The sequence below is a fragment of the Phascolarctos cinereus genome, unplaced genomic scaffold, assembly GCF_003287225.1.
Source record: "Phascolarctos cinereus isolate Bilbo 61053 unplaced genomic scaffold, phaCin_HiC Scaffold_3;HRSCAF=262, whole genome shotgun sequence".
In the NCBI taxonomy this organism is placed as follows: Eukaryota; Metazoa; Chordata; class Mammalia; order Diprotodontia; family Phascolarctidae; genus Phascolarctos; species Phascolarctos cinereus.
Window position 1 is genome coordinate 66,545,310 of NW_027555736.1, and position 24,148 is coordinate 66,569,457.

At 42.2% G+C, this 24,148-nt stretch overlaps 1 protein-coding gene across 9 annotated transcripts in view; it reads left to right on the plus strand.

Annotated features, from left to right (window-relative positions):
- Window positions 1-24,148, plus strand: part of CELF6 (CUGBP Elav-like family member 6) — a 104,528-nt gene that overhangs the window by 57,966 nt on the left and 22,414 nt on the right. For 7 of the 9 annotated variants that reach the window (XM_020996987.1, XM_020996988.1, XM_020996989.1 and 4 more), the window contains exons 3-6: window positions 19,657-19,705; window positions 22,918-23,046; window positions 23,382-23,461; window positions 23,811-23,954. In XM_020996987.1, coding sequence (XP_020852646.1) covers window positions 19,657-19,705; window positions 22,918-23,046; window positions 23,382-23,461; window positions 23,811-23,954 — 402 coding nt within the window. The remainder of the gene's footprint in view (window positions 1-19,656; window positions 19,706-22,917; window positions 23,047-23,381; window positions 23,462-23,810; window positions 23,955-24,148) is intronic. The other 2 variants (XM_020996990.1, XM_020996993.1) reach the window with 2 other exon arrangements.

Below are 24,148 nucleotides of genomic sequence, written 5' to 3' on the forward strand. Positions count from 1 at the left end.
CTAGTATTTCATATACTGTAAGGAAATGGTGGCCAGGGGGCATTCTAGGGATGGTGAGTTTATCTACAGAGCAATCAACCGAGCATCATTTCCAAAAGCAATGGGACTATTGATTCTGTTACTGTGCTCTCAGCAAGATTTGTAGAAAGGGGATAGGAGGAGGAAGAGGAGGAGAATGTCCCAGGTAGATGGCTAGATGGGGTGTGAAACAAGGCATAGTCTGGGAGCTAGCTAGATACAGAGGGCTAAATAAGTTTGCACTTACTCCATCTTCAATCAAGAAGGCTTGGCGAGACCAAAGGAAGCAGTGCTGGATAATATTGAAGCATGATGGATGGAAGAGAGCTTCCCTGGGTTTTGAGCCCCAAGCTGGGTGGGGTTGGTCTCCACCTCTAATCTTAAATCAAAGTCTCAATGCAAAATAAATAGAATGCTTGGAGATCCTAGAGATTTGCCTGGGGTATATATAATAGACCAAATGGAGGGATCATACATATACATACAGCATATGCAAATATATTTTCTATGTCAGACACCTGTAGGTACTTTTATACACTCTCCTAGTGATGTTTGTTACATGAAAGAGGCAGGGAGTGTAGTAGCAGGCAGAGTTCTAAGGGGGTGTTAGGATAATAGGTTTTCCTCCTCCTCACAGGTGTACCCCGGAAAAGGTGTTGAAATGAGAGAACAGATGGGGGGCAGCTCCTTCACCACCCTCCCAATCTCACTGTCTTAGTCACTCTCCCAAAGAGACATTCTCTGTCTCCCTGGAGACGGACCCAATGTGTGAGGCAGTTACCATGGAAACTGCTGCTCCCAGAAGGGGTGGCTATAAGGCTGTCAGAGCATCATAGAAGCTTAAAGCTAGAAGACTCCTGAGAGATCATCCACTCCAACCCTCCTATTTTACAGCTCAGGACACTGAGTTCCACAGACCAGAGGTAATTTTCCCAAAATCTTTTCAGAAGTTATTTATTGCTTTTGCATCCTGAGGATGCCACAAATCAATTTTCACCTTCATAGATCTCCATCATGTAACAAGTTGCATTCCTAATTTCTTATAATAGGTTATCACCTGTATTTAAAAAAAAAACAACAGACATTAACTATGTGTTCTTTCTATGATCTCTTTTAAAGTCCCTCAAGTATTTTCAAATGAGATGGTTCAAGTAAAATTAAGCCTTTGCATTCCATTTGGCTAATTTCTGAAGAGCACCCAATTTGTGTTCAGATGCTATATTAAAATCGCAAAATCAGAACCACAGAATCTCAGTGTTAGGAGGGACCCAAGAAGCCATCTAGTCATGAAATTACAGATAGAGTGATGAATTTGAAGTCAAGAATATACAAGGTCAAACCCTCCTTTAACATTTTCAACCTGTGTGACAATGAGTCAATCCTTTAACTTTTCTGAGCCTCACTTTACTAATCTGTAAAATGGAGATAATACTCCTATTTTCCAGGGCTATTCCCAGCTCAAATGAGATAATGTATATAAAGCACTTTGCCAACCTTAAAGTGCTATGTAAATGTCACTTATTAGTATTATTTTAACAAGAAGCCCCTCTACAATATTCTTTACAAGTGGTCATTCTGCATGTGACTAAAGACTACTAGTGATAGGAATTTGCTAGCTCCTGAGGCTGCCCGTTCCACTTTTGGCTAACTCTCATTGTTAAGGAATTTTCCCTTAAAAGAATCAGTTCATGCCCTCAAATGACACTTATTTTTCCCCTGTTCTAAAGGCTCACATACTGAAAATTGGTTGTTTTAGAAAATGGCTCCAATTAACTAGAGCAAGATGAGTTATCCATTTTTATGAGAACAGAAGGCACTGCCAAGTGGGTTGAAGTCAGAAGGTTTCTCCCTCCTGGTATTTCAATTCTTATCTTCACTTGAACAAATAACTCAATTTCATCTGTTCCAGAACAGAAAGGCTTCTTTAAGTTTGCATTTAAATTTAATTTCAAGAAGACAACAACATTTAGCAACTGGTAATCAATTTATTGAAATAAATGAATACAGCTCTACAGTGGTGACTGTCCTTCCAGTCACCAGGAAGAAACTTTCAGCGACTATTTTTAAATTCATAGGCTTCATCATTGGTGAACAGTCTCTCCCTTTATCACTTTATCCCTTTATTACTGGCTACCCTTTTGCTCCCGCCTGAGGGTTCCTTCTCCCCTCTCTCCTATAGCTGAGCCATCCATGCTATCACTGTCCATTCGGCCCTCTTGCTAATGTCCTCCCACAAGTCCAGACAGAATCTGAGTGTCCTAAGGCCACTGCTGGTGATGCCTTTCCCCTCCCTTCTCTTCTCTCTATTGTATCTTTATCCATTTTGTCTGTTTCTATCTGTGTCCATCTGTTTCTCTGTCTCTGTCTCTGTCTCTGTCTCTCTCTCTCTCTCTCTCTCTCTCTCTCTCTCTCTCTCTCTCTTCTCCCTCTCCTTCTTACCCTCAATTTATTTCCTCTTATCTCCAAAATCTGTCTTTCTCTCCCTGTATCTAATTATAAAAAAGTAAGATCAAAGGATTTCAAGCTGTAAGGGACTTTAGACATCTGTTCCAACCCACTGATTTTACAAATGAGGAAACTGAGGCCTGGAGAGGTGAAATGACTTACTATACCTGCTAATAAGTACCAGAACTGGCATTCAAACCCAGATCCTCTGACTCCAAAGCCAGAGAGCATGCTTTTTTTCAGTACACTGAGTTCTCATTCCCACATCCTTACCCCATTCCCTAATCAAACAATTAATTATAAAGTATGCATGGAGGGAATTTTGTGGTTCCCCTTCCCCTTCTATACCTCTCTTTGGGAGGGGCAGGTTTGAGGCAAATGGCAGGACAGCAAAGGGATTTATCCTAGACACTCAGCAAAACCCTGAGAAAAAGGTGAGGCCGTGACCTAAGGCTACCACTTCAGCTTGTTCAGGGATGATGAGAAGAGAAAAGTGATCCTTGCCCCTCGTCTCCTCATAATTCAGCTGTAGAGCTCCCCCACTCCCACCTCCAGGGAACCAAATACCAGAGACTAAGAATGAGCTAGTTAGCACAAACAGATTCAACGCGCATCCACAATAGGTTGTAGATGAGGAGAATCTCTGTGGGATTGGGGGTAGGAGGTGAGGTTGGAAATGAAGTGCATCCTTGCTGGTTTTGATGGTATTGTCAGAAATTGGGTGTATACATGTAGGCAACAGGTCAGAGATAATTTATGACCATGTAAGATGATGGGTCAGGGATGATGAGGTAAGAGTTGATAACGGTCAAGTGTCCATATGGCATGGGGAGTTGGAGGACAGATTAGCCCTCAGCAGGTGTGTGTGTTGAGAAGGATGTTGGGGGGGGTGTAGAGAATAAAGATATCTCTGTCACTATATAATTAGGTATGCCAATATAGCTTCATGTAAGCCAGCTGTTCATACCTATGAATTACATGTGTGTATTTGTACATACATGCATCACAAGTGCATAAATATGTGGTTGCCTTTGGGAGCTGTGGTCAGATCTCTCTCACTCTCTCTCTCTCTCTCTCTCTCTCTCTCTCTCTCTCTCTCTCTCTCTCTCTCCCCCTCTCTCCCTCTCTCTCTCTTTTTTGTTTTGTTTGGATCAAAATCATTTTTCCCTGACACCCCCACCATTTATTTGGCTCCAAAGTAAATTGCTCATCTGTGACTGCCAGGGCATTGCCATGGTTACCCCATAGCACATGGCCTGTCACTATGGTAATAGGGAAGCTGCTTGTTGTCCTGGCAACTAGCATAATTGTAGAGCTAGAGGAGGAGGGGGCGGGCAGGGATTGGTGCAGAAACGGTGCATTTGGGGAGGGAGGAGGGGAAGGTGAACACCTGCAGAAAAACATACCCCTCTTCCCACCTCCTCCCTTATAATTGGGTGTGGCTGCAGCCCAGCAAAGACTTCAGATACGGTGATCTCTCAGCATTAAATAAGACTAGAAATTACACACACACACACACACACACACACATACTTCCACCCCTTTGAAAGCTCATGGTCTTTTCTTCAAATCCAACAACTTTTGTTCTTTCCCTGTTGGATGAGGTGAGTTGGCTCCACTTTGCTGGCCTATAACGAGGGAGATGCTGCCTTCTCAGGGAAAGTCACCTGTTTATCTGTTAACTCTTCCCTTTCCCTCCACCCTCAGCTTGCTGTCCAAGGCAAACAATGCCAAATACAATGGAATAAAACACCAAACTTTGGACACGCAAACAGAAAACTTCAAGACATAAAATGCAAGGTATTGGAGAATAGAGTTTGTGTCTTATCTAAACTTTTCCCCAGCTCTGCATAGAGTAGTACTCCATATATAGTTGTTGAATGAATGAATAAATGGATTCATGGATAAATGGCTTCCTTAATATCCAACCATAGCACAACAGGTACCCCTAATCCATAGGACCATCCTCTCTTCAGCCTTGAGATCTGATTCTAGCTTCTGCAGCTGAGGTGCAGGAGACACACTAATTTAACAATTCTAAGCCCCGGTGTATGATGCAGCTCAAATTGCTGCTATTCCAGTCCTAGTCCAGTGTTTTCCTCCCACACACACTAGTCCTGAGGCAGCCTGGGGCTGGGCCAAGAGACAGGCCTTAGAGACCCCAGATGCCATAATGGGAAGGGATCTCAGAAATTATTTATTCTAACCTGTAACCAAAACATGAATCTCATCTATATCACACCTGCTTGAAGACCACCATTGATAGGGAACTGAGGTAGCCCATTCTATTCTGAACAGCTCTATTTTTTTGTAAAGCTTTCATTATGTTAGAGTTGAAATCTGCCTCCTTATAATTGGTACTCAACTCTACCCTCTGGAGCCCAGCAAAGCAGGTCTATTCTTTCTTCCACATGACAGCCCCTCAGATATTTGAAGACAACTCTTAGGTCCCCACATAAATCCTTTTCCTGTAGGCTAAGCAGATGCAGAGCCTTCAACTAATTATATTGTGGCCTGGTTTCCAGACACCTCACCACCCTGGAAACCCTCCTCTGGACACACTCCAGATTGGCAATGCCACTCTCAATATACAGACCCCAGAACTAGACACAGTACTCTAGGTATGGTCTGCCCAGAGCAGAGTACAGCGGCTGTATCACCTCATTTTCTCTTTTTTTCCTGTAGCCTAAGAAAACATTAGCTCTTTTGGCTGCCGCATGACAATGCTGACTCATACTGAGCTTTTGAGAGGTGGAGTGATGGAGGAGGTAGAGAGGGCTGGCCTTGAAGCCAAGACAACCCGGGTTTAAATTCTGAATGTGACAGGTCACACACTAGCCACGTGACTTCAGATGAGTCACTTAACCTGAGTGCCCTGGGCAATTCTCTAAGACAATAAATTACAGAAGAGATGTTGCTCACCATTGGTGGGGGGAATTTCCACACCAAGGTATCCTCTATGCAATTCCAGATCTCCCCTTGAAAGGGGGGCTTTCAGTGCACTGAAATTCCCAGAGCCTTTTCATATGCATGGCTTTCCAGTTATATTTCCCCTGCACTGTAATCTTTTGAACCCTGGCATAGGACATCACATAAATTGCATGGTACTAGACTCTATCTACTCTACCTAATCTCTTTATCTAAATTATCATCTGTCTATAATTGTCCTTCCCAGATTTGTGTTATCTGGAATTTTACTAGGAATTTGATCAGCATACCATCTGTACCAACACCCAAGTTACTGATATCAGGGTTGACTAAAATAGAGGCCAGGATGGAGCCTTGAGACATTCCACTGGAAACTTCCCGCCAAATTGATCAATTTGTAAATCAACCCTTTCTGATTTCAGTTCCAAATCTTTCTATCTGTCCTATTATCCGATCCACATCCTTCCTCCTTAGCCATAAATATAAGAAAAGATTTTGTGAAATGCTTTGCTGAAGTCCAGGTATATTATGTCTATAGCTCCACTATTGTAATAACTCTGTTGAAAAGTCTATGAGGTTCATCTGAAATGTTTTGTTCTTGATGACGCTATGTGAATCAGTGACTTAAAAATTTTAAGGGCTCACACACCAACCCTTATATAATCCATTCTAGGTTTTTACCAGGAATTTATACATCAGGCTCACTTGCCTATAGTTAGGAAGTATTTACCCTCTTCCCCTTTATGAAAGTTGGGACAAAGTTCATCAATCTCCAGCCCTACAGCACCTCTCTCGTTCTCCATAGTCCTGGAAAATCTCAGCGATCACATCCCCCCAGTTCTTTCAGAGCCCTGAAATTAAATGAGCAGGCTTGCAGACACCTAGCTAGTGTGGTGGATAGAGCTCTGTCCTGGAGTCAGAAAGAGCTGAATTCAAATCCAGCTTCAAGTCCTGAATAGCTATGTAACCATAAGCAAGTCACCTAACCTCTGTTTGCCTCTATTTGCCATTCTAAGCTGAGACTCATAATAGCATCTATCTCACAGGGTTATTGTGAAGATCAAATGAGTTACTGTTTGTAAGGCACGCTGCAAACTGTAAAGTGCTATATAAATGCTAGTTTGGTCCCATTGACTTGCTTTCGTTTAAGGAAGCCATCTCCTCACCTATGAGGTTTCGATTCTCAGGCTGAGACTAGCCATGGGAGGCCTGGAGGGGCAGGTTTCTTTGCCCTTCTCCTGACCTGTTCAAATAGGAGACTTTTCTATATACTTTGGTCCCTCCTGACACCCACAGCCATGACTTCAACACTGCACTGGTGACAGACTCAGTAGGAGCTCAGTCTCATTCTTGAGTTCCATGAAAAGTTCTTCCTGGTTCTCCCAGCTTGGTCTTTGCTGATTTCACCCTTGGCTCAGGACCCTCAGGTTTCCCTGGCTCCAGTGATCTTCCTCCCCTCAGTCTCCATTCCTGACTCTATTCCCAGCTTCATTACTTAACTTCATCTCCAGCTCTGAGCTGTAAACAAAAACCTGAATAGACCAGATATGTACCTGATGGAAAGAACTTTATGGATCTCCATAGACTAGACTGGGACATTCAGGTTTTTGTTTACAGCTCAGACATTTGGCATGGACAGCTGGAACTACCTAGACATATTGGCTTGTCCCTGGTATTAAGCAGCTAGGTGGTATAGTGGATAGAGTACTAGACTCTATACCCTCTATACCCTCCAGTCAAGAAGACTTGAGTTCAAATTCTACCTCAGAAATTTACTACCTGTGTGACCCATTAGATTGCAAGCCCCCTGAAAGCAGGAACTGTCTTCCCATGCCTGTAACACAGTAGGTGCTTACTGACTGAGTAACCCTGGGCAAGCCACTTAACCAGACTTAGCTTCAGTTTCCTCATCTGTAAAGGGGGATAACTATAACTCCTACCTCATAGTCCATAAATGAAATAACATATGTGAAGTGATCTATAAACTTTAAAGTGATATGTAAATGGGATTATTATTCCCACAGCCTTCCCCACTTTCTAGGATCAGGTCCACAAGTTCCACTTTGTAGCCCTATGTCCCCTCCATCCTTCATCCCTTGATGCCGAGGGAGGTCTTGGGAAATGACTAATTGATCAGAGACATCTCCCCCCACCAAAAAAAGGGTGAAAACCCTCTTCCATGATTCATCATGCATTAGCTCAAAAAACAAGCTCTTTCTGATCTTATTTGCTTTCCAAACCTAGGCAACCCCTTAAGGAATTAGGGCAACATAAGGAATTAGGGCAACAGTTAATCTGTCCTGGGAGAAGTCGGTAATCTTGTTATCCAAAAATTCTCTCCTTCTGGCATGAATTCAGGAAGATTCAATCTAGAATTCTTGTGTTTGGGGACTAACATTCCCTTCCCTTTCATCTCTCTTGGTCCTCACTCCTCCTTATCTCCTGCAACAGATTACCATCTTCCACTCTTACTTCCCCACCCCAACTTACTCTAGCCCTGAAACTCCTATTGCGAGTGCTGTCTGAACCTGCTCCTCTCTAATGTCACAGTGACTAGAGTGTACTGGAGGTCTAGCATGGAGAGCAGAGGAAAGGATAGAACAGGATTGTTGGATCACAGATCTGGGCTGTGGAAGACGCCACCTGGTCCAGGTTTGCAGATGAGGGAGTTGTGAAGGCCAGGATGATTAGATGCTTGCACCAGGTCACAAAGGTACTAAGCATCAGCAGCAGAGCTTGAGCCTGGGTCAGTTAGTGAAAAAGCATTTATTTAGCACATACTCTGATGCCAGGCAGTGTGCTAAGCACAGGAGATACCAAAAAAAAAAGGCAAAAATATTGTCCTTGCCCTCAAGGAGCTCACGGTCTAATGAGGGAAATAGCATGTAAGTAACTATAAAATCTATAGAGTAAATTAAAGATAATCTCAGAGTGAAGTCCCTAGTAGCAGAGAGGACCAAAAATAGTATTCTTTCCATTGTACCACACTGCCTCCCAAAAGGCAAGAAAGAGAGGAGAGGAAAGGGGAGGGGAGATGATTTCAGGGAACCATCCGCAGGAACTTTCCTGGTCCATCACTCCAGGGACTTGGACAGGAGTGGTTTGGGGTAGAGTTTCCTACAACTCCAACAACCCAAGGATACATATGAGAATTAGCATTAGGGTGAGAGTTAGAGTGCTACTTAATGATATTGTTAGGCTTAGAACTAACATAATGGTAGTTGTTCCTCCTTCTTTCTGGAAGAGGACCAATGATGTCATGAGGGTGACATCTTGACTTGCTAGTGAATTGGTTTTAAGTGAGGCAGAGCTGACTTACTCTGGGAAAACTACTTCCTCCTGTGGACAAAAAAGAAACTTCAGGGTAAACACTGGCTAACATGTAAATGACCCAAGCAAGCTAATGTCCCAGACAATTCTGCATGTCACCAAAATACCTGACATGGACTGGAAAAAGGAACTTCCCAGAGCATAAAAATGGGAATTTCATAGTAAGGACTTACAGGCAAAATTACTCAGAGGAAGAAGCTGCACCTCTGGAACAGATTCCGGAAATCTTCTGAGATTTAAGGAACTGAGCTTGCCAAAAATGCTGGAGGCCTGATCAGGTTAGCCAGCATAGAGACAGAATGCAGGCAACCCCAAATCTTGCATCCTGTGGGATTTTCCTTTTTATTTGTCTTTCCTGTGTTTTTGCTTTCCCTTAACATTCACAAGTTGGAACGTTTGAGCTCAAAAGGACCTTAGAAATCAACTGGTCCATCCCCTCACACACACACACACACACACACCACACACACACACACACACACACACACACACACCTTTATAGATGAATAAACTAAGGTGGAAAAAGCTGCCCAATCAATCAGTCTATCAGCAAGTATTTATGAAGTGTCTACTATGTGCCAAGAACAGGTCAGAATACCAAAGCAAAAATGAAACAGTTCTTCTGCCTGAAGGAGCTTCCGTTCTGCTGGTGGATGCAACACCTTCAGAGATAAGTAACTACATGCAAAAAAAAAATACAAGATAATTAGGGGCACTAAAAACTAAAGGCATTTTTTTTAATAGTCTTCTGAAGAAAGTATCACTTGAGCTGAGCCTTGAAAGGAATGTCAAAGTTCCAAGAGGCATATGGGAAGAGGAGATGTGAAGATGTCTAGAACGCAGAGTTATGAGGAAAAGGAAGATGGAGTCAACCTGGAAAAATGGACAAGAGCCAAATTGTGAAGGATCTTACACCTCAAAGTTGGGAGTTTATGTTTTATCCTATAGGCAATGAGTGACCACTGATGCTTTTTGAGCCAATAAGTCACAAGGTTAGATATCAGTTTGGCATCTATAAAGGAATGTTCTGGAGAAGAGAAAGGCAGATGATTGCAATAGTCCAGAAGGCAGTGAAGAATTGAAGATGACTTTCAGGCTCTGAACCTGGGTGACTAGAAGAATGGCTGTGCCCGAAACAGAAATAAGGAAGTTGAAAGAAGGGGTGGGCTTAGGGGGAAGGTAATTCATTTGGGACATACTGAGTTTGAAATGCCTATGGGATGTACAGTTTGAAACATCCAACAGGCAGATAAAAGATGAGGAGCTGGAGTTCAAGAGAGAGATATGGGCTGAATATATAAATATGAGAGTCAAAGAAATGATAGTTGAACCTACTGGCACTGATGAATTCACCAAGAGATAGAGTATAAGAGAGAAGAGGGCCTAGAACACAGCCTCAGAGTACATTGTTGTTATGTTGTTCATCCTTTGTTTACTGACAAATGGGGCAAGAGGAAGGGAGAATGACATGGATAGTTGCAAATAGACATGTGGACTTGGAGTCAAGAACACCCGAGTTTGAATTCTGACTCAATACTTCTTAGCTATGGGACCCTCAATAAGTCCCTTAACCTCTCTCAGCCTCAATGTCTTCATCTATATAATGGGGATATAGTAACACTTACCACAAAGAGTTGCTGTGAGAATAAAAGGAGACAGTATAGAACAATTCTTTCTACCACTTCCTCAATTCATTGAAATTCAGCCTCCCCCCTACTAAAAAAAAATCTAGATAAGAAAAAATAAAATATATCTGTGGGACAATGAGTAAATTGAAGGGGAAAATGGCATAGTAAAAAAAAAATCTGCAATATAGGAAAAAGAAGGGGTAATACTACGGGAGAAAAACAGACCATAATAGAACCCACAGCATCTCAAGATATTCCACAGAATAAGCTTCAATAGATGAAAGATACCCAAAAGGAAATGAAAGAAGGTATGAATTTTAGCTCCCAAGAACTTAGAAGGGGATAATGAAAAAAAAAACCCCTAATGAAAATAGAAAGTAATACAGAAGGAGTAAAATCATTGGAGGCAGCAAAAAAAGGGGAGAGGGGAGAGGAGGGAATCAAAGAACTGGAACTTTGATGGTAGATATTGAAAACTAAGTGAAAATAAGACCAGGATATAACAAAATTGAGAAGGCAACTGATAACAATGCCTGGGGGTTTAAAAACTGCTCTTGAGGATAGAACCAGAAAATCAAACTTCAGAATAATTGGTAATTTAGAAGATATCAAAAAAGAGAAAGAATGTAGAAACTATATTCAAAGAAATTGGGGGAGGGGGAATTCCAGAATTAACCAGGACAAATGGTACCACATGGTTACACAGTCATTTAAAATGCTTGTTAAATTGAATTCAGTCGATCCCCAAGAGCCCACAACTGAAAGATCCCTGCAGTCAGAGGTGGAGCAGTTGGAGTCAGAAGGTTTCTGCCTCCTAGTTTTTCCATTCTTCTCTTCTCACTTGAACAAATAACTCTGCACCAGAATAGAACAAATTGCAAGCGCTTTTTACATTACATTTTACATTAAAAGCAGCATTTTAGTATAATTTTAAAAAGCCAAGAAGATTTGGCAACTGATAATCAATTGATTAAAATAAATGATCAGCCTCTGCAATGGTGACTGTCACATCAGGCATCAAAAAGAAACCTGGCTGACAGTTTTTAAACTCAAGACTTCATAGTTACTGACTCCTCATCTCTCTTCATCTCTCACTGTCTACACCTTTGCTCCCACCTTCAAGCATGGGTTGGATTAGAAGGCCGCTGAGGTCCCCTCCAATTCTTAAATCCAGTGAGTGGGTAGAAATAAGAATATGGATACACAATTCCACAAGCAATTTATTAAGCAAGCACCTACTGTGTGCAAGGCAGCTGTCAAGTTAAAGTCAAACCAGAAAACATTCAAAGGGGTAGACAAGGATATTATATCATAGTAAAAACCTCATCAAAATATTAAACTTATAGGTCCCAAGGAGGTTGACAGTTATTATATTCATAGAAATTTATAGCAATACAAGGATCAATAAGAAAAACCTCAGAATGTTAGGTAATCTCATTACCAACCATTATCGAAAATAAGGTCAGTTATACAAAGAGATAAACAATAAAGAAATCAAAGAATAGTGGAATTTGCTAAACAAGGTCAGAGGATATACTTTTTTTTCCTAAGTACAAAAGGACTTGAAATAAAAATCAGTAATATGCTTGAGCAAAAAGTAGCACTTGGTAATCGAAAAAGAAAGAAATCCTGCCCATTGCATTTTCAGACCATATTGGAGATTATTAAATTAAAATTAAAATTATACATAAATTACAAAAAATGATTAAGATGTGTACAAATAAAGGCATAATTTTTAACAGGATTAAAAAGCAAATATGAAAAGATAACAGTATTTTGAATTCTGAATTCAAATTCTAAATATTTTTTATTCTGAATAATGATTATCAGTACAAAAATATTAAGTCCTTTTCAAAATCTGTACTTTTGAGTTCATTGGTGTAGGGAGCACCTGATATGGTAATTTCACTGATAGAAATCTGCAACTCATCTGTGAGTTATACTCTTAAGAGTTACTTTGAGGCAGTGAGAAGTGGTTATCCGTGGATAATATTGTATTATTAATTTTAACTTATCATATTCTTAATTTTATTGTATTAATAGCTAACACTTATATAGTGATTTATGGCTTGCAAAGTATGTTACATATATTATTTCATTGATCCTCACAAACCTGTGAGAAAATGCTATTATTATACTCATTTTACAGGTAAGACAATAAGTGGAAAGAGGTATAGCAACTTGCGCAGTCATATAGCTAATACGTGGGGGAGGAGGACTTGATGATTCCAAGGCCGACCCTCCACCAGGGGTGGGAAACCTGCAGCCTCGAGGCTACATGTGGCCCTCGAGGCCCTCAAATGTGGCCCTTTGGCTAAATCCAAACTTCACAGAACAAAGATTTGTGTAATCCACTATACTATCGATATACTGCCTCATATTAATTAGCAAAAACATCAAATCTTTGAGTATTGACTTCCCAAAGCACACACGTGCCCCTTATTAAGATAATGGTAGAAACATTTATTGACATAAAATAAAGCCTGAACTGCAGGCACAGTCCATGTGAAAAAATGGGACAGTTGAACACAGTAAAAATGTCAATACCCCTAAAATTAGTTTATTGATTTAATGCAATGCCAGTCAAAATCCCAATGGCTTGCTTTATAAAACTTGATAAAATGATAATGAAATCCATATCTAAAGCAAACATATCAAGGGTTGCTTTGACCTCACAAATGGAAGTTTGCCTTATCACACTTTAAAACATAATAAAAATGATAATTATCAAAGTCATCCAGTATTGGACAACAAATAGAAAAACTGGTCAATGGGGATCCCAGAAAGGGATTTAGTTAAACAAAAGTTAAGCATTTGGTAGAAGAGAAATCATTATAATAAATATTAGAAAAACTGGATAGAAATATAGTGAAAATTGATTCATTCTAGACAACAATATACAATAAAAATCATCTATATCCATATATTAAGCATTTTTAAAGGTTAAAAGGATATGAAATAACATTTGTCTTACCTGTAGGGAAGGTAATAATAAATTATCTGTTGAACAAATGAAAGAAATCACTGGGGAGAAGTGCAAGGTATTTGATTTTATTTTTAAATGAACTCAATCAATCAACTACTTATACAACAAAAAACAATATGACCAAGATTTTAAAAAATTGATTAAGGCAAAACCTGTGAGGCAAACATATCCACTATTTACTTATATATATTCTGATTCACAAGGAAATTATATAAATTTACAAGGAAATTATATAAATCTATGAAGACAATCCCCATCTCCACATGATGTGAATGGGCAATTTACAAATGAAGAAATACACATGATAAATAACCAGTGGAAATATGTTCAAATTCACTAATCATCAAAGAAATGCAGATTATTTTAGCTATGATACTACTCTGGACTCAGTCCTGTGTCCCTCAGTAAGAGGACCTTGATTATTCCTTCCCTACATTTGTAATTAAAAAGAATTATTTGTATTAAAAAAAAGTATAGCTTCAGTCTTTCTAATGGAGGGAAACTAGAAACAACCTACTCCAACAGTTAGGGTTTAGCTGACCAATTTCTAAGCAATGGAACACTAGAGCAATAAACATCATATACAGTTTCCCAAAAGCTATTAAAGCTTAAAATGGCACTAAGACTTTTGGGACATCCTGAATATGATGAATATTTTTTAAAAATACGAAGACTTTGAAGAAATCATAGAAATCAAAGACAAAATAACTAGATGATTGATGTGTACATTAATTTTATATAAAGTAATATAGCTTATATAATATTATAATACATTATTAATATATTATATATTGATAATTATATAATATTAACTTTATATAAAGTAATTTATGTGTATATATATATACACACATTATATATATACTATTTAGACAAAGAAATAAGAAAAGCCAGTCAGTCAACTAGTATTTATTAAACACCTGCTATGTGTCAGGCACTAGGCATGATACAAAAGAAGGCAAAAAGCAATCCCTGCTTTCAAGGTGTTCACAGTCTAAGGGAGGAGACAACATGCAAACAACTATGTAAAAACAAGATATATACAGGATAAACTGGGTATAGTCTTATAAGAGAAAGTCTAATGATTGAAAGTCATAGGAAAAAGCTTTTTGCAGAAAGTAGGACTTGCAGGGAAGGTAGGAGGAAGAGATGAAGAAGAGAGAGATAGTTCCAGGCACAGAGACAGTCAATGAAAAGACCCAGAGTCAGAAGACAGAAGACATGTGAGGAACAGCAAAGAGGCCAATTCATTGGATCACAGAATACATGGTGATGGCAAGTCAAGGGTAACACCTAGATTACCAGCTTGAGTGACTGGGAAGATAGTTGTTCTACCCTTCGCAGTAATAGGAAAATTTGGAAAGGAAGAGGGTTTTGAGAAAAAGATGCTGAGTTCCATTGTAGATATGTAGAGTTTAAGATATCTACAGAGCATCTGGTTTGAGATGTCCAGGAGACAGCTGGGGATGTCAGTCTGAGGAAGGGAAAGAGATGAAATTGGACAAATAAATCTGAGAATCATCTGCATAGAGATGAGAGTTGAATCAGTGGAATTTGAAGAGCTCACCATAGCAATAAAAATAATAGAGGAGAAAGAGAAAAATGCTTAGAACAGAGCCTTGGGGGACAGAGACAGTTAATAACAGAGAACAGATGAAAATCTAGCAAAAGAAATGGAGTGGTCAAACAAGTAAAAGGAGAACCAAGAGAGAGTAGAGTCATAAAGACCTATAAAGAATCATAAAAGAGAGTAGTAAAGAGAATCATAAAAATTTATAGAGTACCAAGGAGAAAAGGATGACAACGGTTTCAAAGGCCACTGAGAGGTCAAGGATGAGGACTGAGAAAAGGCCATTAGATTTAGACACAGCAATTTCAGTTGAATGAAGATGTTGAGGCCAGGATGCAGAGAGCTAAGAAGAGAGTGAGAGGAAAGGAAGTGGAAATATCAGTTGTAGATTGCCTTCTAGAATAGAATAACCAGAAAAGAGAGAAAAGATATAGGACAATAGCTAGCAGGGATGGATGGATCAAGAAAGGATTTTTTTTTTGAGGATGGGGAAGAAATAGTCATGTTTGTAGGTTGTTGGGAAGCAGCAAGTAGACCGATATTGAAGATAAGTGAGCAAAATAGAGGGGAAGCTAGAGAAGACAAGGTGGAATTGTATCACTTAGAGGGGAGCAGCTAGGTGGCACAGTGGATAGAGCACCGGCTCTGGATTTAGGAGGACCTGAGTTCAAATGCGACCTCAGACCAAACACTTGACACTTACTAGCTGTGTGACCCTGGGCAAGTCACTTAACCCCAATTGCCTAACAACAAAAAAAAACAGAAATTAAGAGGACAAGGGACTCAAGAGTAGAGGATAGTATAAAGTTGAACTTGTTCACCAAGAGATCAAGATGGGAAAGGAAGGAGAATATAACCAGTGCAGAAGTGATAGCCTGGGAAACAACTGAAGGCTTAAGACATTAGAGGTCATGGCAGAACACTGAACATGTTTTGGGGTTGCAAAGCAGAGATGGAGGTAGAATGACAAATTGTGATCAGATAAAGGAATTTCAGAGTTCCTGAACATAGAAGCAGTGCATCTGTGGGTGATGGCAAGATCAAAGAAATAACTTTTTCTGTGTAGTTGAGGTGAGGTAGAGGATAGCTCATGGGAAAGAGTAAGTTGAGGAAGTAGGATTTTAGGGTGTTTGAGAGAATATCAATATGTATATTGAACTCCCCTAGTATGAAGGCAGGAAGAGAGAAAGAGGGAGGAGAGAATGTGTATGAACCAGGTACCATCTTATTGAGGAAGGAAGGAGAGTGAACTGGAGATTGATAGACAGCCAACAGAATCTTCATTGGCTAACAAAAAATGGATTGAATGAACCTCTAAGGAAAAGAAGTTATCAAGTGGTGGTGGTAGAGAAAAATCCTAGAAGTGGCAATGGGGAGTAAGAAGTATTCCAACTGCCCCACCACAACCAGTGAGAGGTTGGGGGCTGGGGTATGAGTGAAAATGCAACCAGTGCTGGAAAGGATGTCCACAGAAGCTGTGTCATCAGCAGGGAACCAGGATTTAGTGAGTGCCAGAGGTTAGGAGTGGGAAAGGGAAAGGTTTCAGATGAAAGCTCATTTGTTACCTAAGGAGCAGGTATTCCAGAATAGAATATTAAGGAAGAAATAGCTATATCATTATTGTTTTGTCAAAGTATATTTTAGTATAGCTTTATTCAATGTTTAATTAGGTTCATACTAAAAATTATATAAAGAAAAAAGTGGCCCTTCCCTAAGTCATCTGGGTTCCCTGCTTCCTTCAGATTTTCATTCTATGTCTTGGGCTGTGGACATTTAATAACTGACCTTTAGTAGAAGCATAACATCCAAAATAAGAATGCATAGGAAGAAGTGCAATGTCCAAAACAAGTGTCACTGTACTCTGACCACATATGAATGCTAGGTTCAATTCTAAAAGGGATGTGGACAAGTTGTGTTATCTAGAGGAAGTTGACCAAGATGGTGAAGGAGCTCAGAACCACACTACAGGAGAATCAGTTGCTGTAACTGGCGATATACAACCTGAAGAAGAGAATACATGTTCATTGTCTTCAAATATCAGAAAGATGGAGATTGAATTAGACATCTTCTGCTTGTCTGAGAAGAGCAGAATGGGGTAAAAATTTAAGGAAAGCAGATGTTCGTTCACTACAAGGAAGAACTTCCTAATGATTAAAGTTTTCCAATAGTTTAGTGGATTGCTTTGGAAGATAATGAACTCCCCATTGCTGGAAGTATTCAAGCCAAGTGGACCTCTGAGGTCCCGTCCAACTCTCCCACTCTATGGTTCCTCTGCAATGTGAAAGTTGTCCAGCTGCAGCTGTCAAATCCACATCATTTTGTCTCTCTCAGTTCTCCCTGTTCATCCATCTTCTCAGAAAGAATACAACCTGGCTCTTCTCTCCAAGGGCCAAGAGCTCCTTGTACTACATGCAAATGTATTAAGTCTGTCTCAGGGGCAGACAGCTCCTGCTGTCTGTCTGTGGATTAAAGGAATGATCACAATGAGATTGTCACAGTTCAGAAACTCAATTTCATTAGTTCACCCAAAAGTCACGAGACACTAAGGAATTGATTTGTGCTAGACAAGTTCACTGTAAACAGATTTGTAAGCCAGAAAGCCAATGTATTAATTTATAATGAGGAGAGTACCTTTCCAGTGGCCAAAATCCTCATGTTTATGGTCCAGGGCACCATCTTCCCTGGATCAAAGTACCGGGAAGCAGACACATTGATCAGAACCTGGATTCAAGCTCTGGTTCTCACCTCCATGTTCAGCCTGAGGAAAGTCATTTCATTCAGTCATCTATTTATTCAATGAGCGTTAAGTGCCTGCTTTGTGCCAGGCAATGGAAATACAATGACAAAACACGGTCCTTGCCCTCCCAATGGGAGGGAAACATACACAAATAAGTCAGATAAGGAAATACAAAATCTATATGGAGTGATTTCAGAGATGGGTGGAGGGCTCTAAAAATGGAGAGGGGATACAGAGAAAGGGGAGAAATTGAGAAATGCCTCCAGTGACAGGTGGACCTCCAGATGAGACTTGAAGAAAGCTACAGATTCCAAGAAGCAGGTGTGATAAGGAAGAATATTTTAGGCACGTAGGCAGCCTGTGTAAAGACATAGAAATGGGAGATGAGATGTTGTATGCGAGTAAAACAATTTAGCTGAACTACAGGGTGTGGTATTTCATAAAGAGTAATACTGTGCAATAAACCTGGAAAGATAGGCTGTCACCAGATTATGAAGGGTTTGAAATGCCAAAAGAGTTTGTCTTTTTCCTAGAGACAATAGGAGCTATTGTAACTTCTGGAGCAGGGGAGTGACATGGTATAATGTCTCAAAGCCTCAGTCTCCTTTTCCATAAAATGGGGACAGCAGTATCTGTATTACCTACTCAGCAAGGTTGTATAGAAGGCATTCTGTAGACCATAAATCTCTATATGAATGTGAGCCATATTATCAGACTGACTGCAAGAGCCTGGAGTCAGGTCAAAAGAAATTTAGATCCATCACATTCTTAAAGCATGTTTTATCCAGGATATGGGTGAGGGACTAAATCAAGTCTTCTGCCCTCTAGGTAGCCTCCACGCTGATCTGTCCCTTCTCTGGACTCTGGCCCTTGCTATACATCCCACTCATTGGACATTTAGCAGAGACTAGCTTGTATCATTTTATCTCCACTGTGTGGGTCTTGTGCCTCTAACTACACAGGAGGCTCCTGGAGGTGCGAGCTTATGGTTTCTCCTCCTGATTCCCCAGCAGCACCCGGCAATAGGGCCATCCAGGCATACCTTGGTGCTCAGTTTAATGATGACAGTGACTTGTGTCTGCCAAATTCGGTGTCTCTCCCTAGACAGGGCTAGGAAAAAAAACACCCAGGACATAGGAGGTTGAACATTTCTCCATCCCACATCCAACTTAGGCAGATGTCCCTGTTCCCCCTGTTCCCCCAAAAATTGGTTCTTCCTAAACTAGAGAGGAGAGGCCAAGAGATTCCAACACTTCTTTTGTCTGAGATTCTGAAAGCTTATAGCCAGCTTACTCTAGGTGAGACTGCATGGACTCTGTCCAACGCATAACCCTGCTCCAGCCTCAGCGACCTTGGTAGGGGAATCCTTAAAGTGACCACTTGGTGGGCAGGGGGACATCCCAAACTTTCTCCTGGGGGTAGGACAGGACACTCAGGCTAAGAAAGAAGCTTTGGGTCATTGTGTGAGACTGAGGCTAAGTCCTATAGTATACAAGGTAGGAGATTGAAGCAATTGGAGAGAATCAGAGTTCAAGTCACTAACATTGGTCCCTACCACCCCACCTCTGAAGTTGAGATCAAGACAATAAATGTTTGGTGGGAAGGACTAGGGTGCTAAATGTGCAAAGACTTGGAAACGGGAGATGAAATACTGTTTATGAAGAAGCGCAAGCTAAACTGTAGAGTGTATGAAGAATACTGTACTATAAACCTGGAAAGTAGGCTATACCAGATGGTGAAGAGCTTTAAAGGCCAAAGGAATCAGAATTTTATCCTAAAGACAATAGGAATCCACCAGAATTACTCAGGCCAGAGTTTTGGCCAATCGTGAAGGATCCAAGCCAGACAGAGATGCTAGGGACTATGGGGATCAGGAGCACTGGAATCCCTCATGGTTCAGTGGCTAGAGGCAGTGGGCTCAGTTAAGGATTCTCAGGAGCTAGGCCTTCTTCCCTAACTGTATGAGGTCCAGGCCTCTTTCTCTAACTGTATGTGCTCATCTTTTGTTTTTCAGATGAACCGCCCTATCCAGGTGAAGCCTGCTGACAGTGAAGGCCGAGGAGGTAGCGCGTTGCCCTTTCCCATACCCTGGGATTGGGGGGGTGGGGGTGTGGGAAATAGGTAAAAGAAGAACCTTCCCTCCACCCCCCAGTCCAGGATCTGTGTGCCCAGCGAAAGGTAGAACTTCTAGGGTTGGGACTTGCTGCCTTCCACCAGGATGTCCCTGAGGTCAGGAATGGTGTGAAGATAGACACCTCAGAAAAGTATAGGCATCACCTCACAACGTGGAAGTGCCTTCTGCGGAAGGCTGAGCCTCAGCTCCCCTGCTAGGGAGGCCCCTGATCTTCTGTGGACCTGGCTGCCTCAACCATCTAAGCTTCCCGGTGTCTGTCCTCTACACTGATTGTATGCAGTCTCTAGGAAGAGAGAGAAAAGGGTGAAGGATGGATGCTGCTTTGCAGAGCAAGGCTCAGTAGGTGCTAGTCAAAATGCCAGGGAATTATAACAGTCCTCTCATAATTCTAACACTCAATCAGGGAGGGATTTCCTATAGCATTTCATCAATTTTGACTCAGTTTGCCCTCCCAGGGTTGCTTGATATACTATTTTCAGGTCCCTCATTTGTGACTTGTGGGGAAAGGGAAGAAAAGCAGGGAGAAAACATATATTCTCTCAGTCTCCTTTAGGCTCTACATCTAGGATTCGATGATCCATCTTGAAAGGCAGTGTGCGATAGTAGAGGGCAGGTAGGTTGCTCAGCAGATAGAGCATTGGCCATGGAGTTAAGAGCACCTGAGTTCAAATCCTGCCTCAGATACTTATTAGTTGTGTGACCCTAAGCAAGTCACTTAACTCCTGACTGCCTCAAAAAATAAAGTCAGTGTGAGATAGTAGAGGGCAGCCTTAGAGGCAGTAAGACATGGATTCTAGTCCTGCCTCTAACATATACTAGTGGTATGACCCTAAACAAGTTATTTAACTTCTCAATTTCTTGGGAAACTCTTTAAGACAGAGGTTCTTAATTTTTTTGTGCCATGGACTTCTTAGGTAATCTGGAGAAACCTTTTCAGAATAATGTTTTTAAATAATTAAAAGAAATACTAAATTTCAGTTTAAGGTTGGTAAAAATAAAGATCTGATCTGTTTCCCATCCAGTCCATGGAAGCCCTGGAATCTATCAGGGATCCATGGACTCCAGGTTAAGAACCCCTCCTCTAAGACAGTAAGACCTCTTGCAGGTCTGCTTTGGAAGGATTTTCCTCTTTGGATGTTCCCTTTAGGAATCAAATCACAAGTCAGTATGACCCCCTTTAAAAAAAAATAGAATTCCTCTAGATGAGAAGAACAAGTGTTTGGAGGGAGATACAAGCCTTGAAGAAGCTTGCCTTCACTGAGATTAATTTCCTAGGCGATGAAAGAGAGGATGGTTATCTACATACCTCCCTGTTCCCCTGCCTAGTCTAAGTCAACATGTATTGCTTGTCAACACTGCTTTGATAAACAATGTGGTCTTTGTAACCTCCCCTGCCAACTCATCCTGTCCTTCCTCACCCTACATACACTACCTCTCAAATGGGGGTAAGCTCACTCCACCCTGGGAACTTTGAACTTTAGCACTGACCACTGAGAAAACCCACCAAGCACTGAACCCCACAAGCCCTGGTTACATATTACACTTTCTCCAGGTCCCAGGTCTGTGAGGGAACTTGAGGAATAAGGTGGGGTGGCAGAGGATAATGGTTTAGGTGAGACCAAAGAGGGAGTGTGATCAGATCCATATGATGTCAGAGGGAAGGCCTCCAATCATGAGAAAACGCATCCCCAGAGCTCTGCCCTCTCAAAAATTCCTCCCAATAGTGTGCTGGTAGAGAGAATAGGGAGACTGGGCAGAAAATATGTCACCTGCTCCTAGACCCCAGTGTAGGTGGCAAGGCTTTCAAGCCCTACAAGAGCCTTGGCCTCTACAGTCTGGATCAAGGACCTGGTCCACTCTGAAGTGCTGAGGTACCCTCTTTTCTCCCTCAGACCCCAGGACCCAGGCTGCCTGCCTTCTATTTCCACAGGCTGGGACACCATTATCAGCCAACCCAGCACTCCCTCTTAGTCTTAGAATCTTCATCCCCTTGAGACATCCTGAGGGTTTCATTGCAAACAATGACTGGTAGATAGGTTTCAGGGCAACCAAGCAGGGGAAAGAAATAAAGGACCATCACAGCATCCAAACGGACTCAAGAAAAGCCTGGTAGGAGATTCAGAGGGAATCCCAAATGAGCTGACTCCTAACCTCATCTAGACCACAGGAGCTTCAGGTTCTAACCCTACATCCTCCTGGGAAATGGAAGAGCCAGGTCGTCCATCCTACCTTACCGTCTTACATTGCCCTTTCTCCCCTCAATGGCCTTCCTCCTTTACAAATGAAGGTTACTCACGGGACTTCCCTTCACCCCCTCCACACTACCCCTTGTCTGGAAACTGGCCTTTGCTGGGGGTGGCTGAGGGGGTTGTGGCACTTAATGAAAGGTAGGGGTCACGCCAGGGTTTGGGCAGCTTTAAGGATGTTATGAGGATGGATTCAAAGCCCTCAATACACTAACAGAGGAAGTTACTTCCATCCCAGGCATAAGGAAGAATGGATGGGAGCTCAGAGTGAAGGAAAGAAAGGTCTCAGGAATTTAACTGAACATACACATGCTGTGCACTATGCTAGGTCCTGGGAAGGATGCAAAGTTTAGATGGGATGGTATCTCTGCTCTCATAGAGCTTGCTGGGCTACCGTAAGATAGGATTAGCATTGGGTATGGGGAACGTGGTGTTAAGGTCTCAGTGATGGAGATGGAGGTTCAGTGTTAGGGATGAGGTTCAGTTGGGGGTCATAGAACCTCAAGAAGAGTTTAGTCTCAGTCGTGGGGACAGGAACTCAGTGGAAGGGGCTTAATGAGGGGAGTGAGATCTCTAGGGTAGCGATAGAAACTCAGGAAGGAAGAGAGTAAGGCTGAGTCAGAGATGGAGATCAGTGAAGGATATGGTAGGTTAGTGATTGGGAGAAGGACTCAGCGTTAGACAAAGGGTTCAGTCATTCAGCCCCTGCTTCATAGACTACATGGGAGGAGGCTGGGCTGCAGACTAGGAGGGGACCTTCATTGGCCCCAGGGTCCCTGGAGGAGGAAGAGAAGTGGGGAATTAAGACTTTGGTAGCCAGGGTAGGATTCATGAGAAGGGCTAGGTAGGTAGGTAGGACTCAGCCCTAGGGTCACCACATGGGGCTTGCCTTCAGAAGACAGGAAGCTCTTCGTGGGGATGCTGGGGAAGCAGCAGAGCGAGGAGGATGTCCGGCGGCTGTTTGAGCCTTTTGGCCAGATTGAGGAGTGTACCATCCTCCGGGGCCCTGATGGAACTAGCAAAGGTGTGGGCCCATTACTCTGTGCTGATCCCAACCTTGCCCCTATGACCTCATCCTAACCCTGAAACCCCATCCTAATCCCACAGTCCCATGATCCCAACCTAACCCCATCCTGAACCTCATGACCTCTACCTGACTGTACCACTACACAGCCCCTTGGCCCCAGACTGACCCAATAGACTGGGTCTGGATCCTGTGATCTAAGCCGACCCTGTAATCCAACCCTGACCCAATAACACCCCAATTTTCATCCTGAAAAACCCTGTGATGAGGATCTAACCCCAGAACATTATCTGCGTCCCACAATCTGACCTAACCTCAACTCTATCTTGCTCCAGGCTGTGCTTTTGTGAAATTCGGGAGCCACGCAGAGGCCCAGGCTGCCATCAACAGCCTGCATAGCAGCCAGACTCTGCCGGTGAGGAGAAGCCCCAGGGCACCAGGGGAGGAAAGGGATCACCCAGACAGCCCCTGCCACATTTCGGTGACAAAGAGCCTGGGTTGGGATGAGATCCCTTCTTTACACCCTATTCATCTCTACCACGATCCTGTTTAGTGAGCCTCCATCCAGATTATGTATCCCCTCTTCCTTCCAACTTTGCCTCAGCTTCTCCCTGACGAGAATATACAGAGTTACAAACTTGGGAAGCGGTGGAATGGCAGGAAGAGAAGCAGGGGTTCCAAGCATGTATATGTTCTCCAAAGGAGAAAGACAGCCAGGGATTCCACAAGCCCTCCTTCTACTCCTCTCCTCCCCCCCACTTCAGGGAGCCTCCTCCAGCCTTGTCGTGAAGTTTGCTGACACAGACAAAGAGCGGACGCTAAGGAGGATGCACCAGATGGCTGGGCAGCTGGGCATCTTCCACCCGATGACCGTACAGTTTGGAGCCTGCGGAGTGTACACACAAGCGGTAGGGGATGCCTCCTCTTTGGGATCCCTCATCTACCCCTTCTCCCATATGCATCAATGACAGCATTTTTCCTGAGTGGTGCCTTTGACCGTTTTAACTCCAACAGAAATCAGGCACAAAACTCTAGAAAGAGCACTGGCCACCCATTTATCTGGGAGTTCATGGGGTACATTGGACATCCTTCATCTTTCATC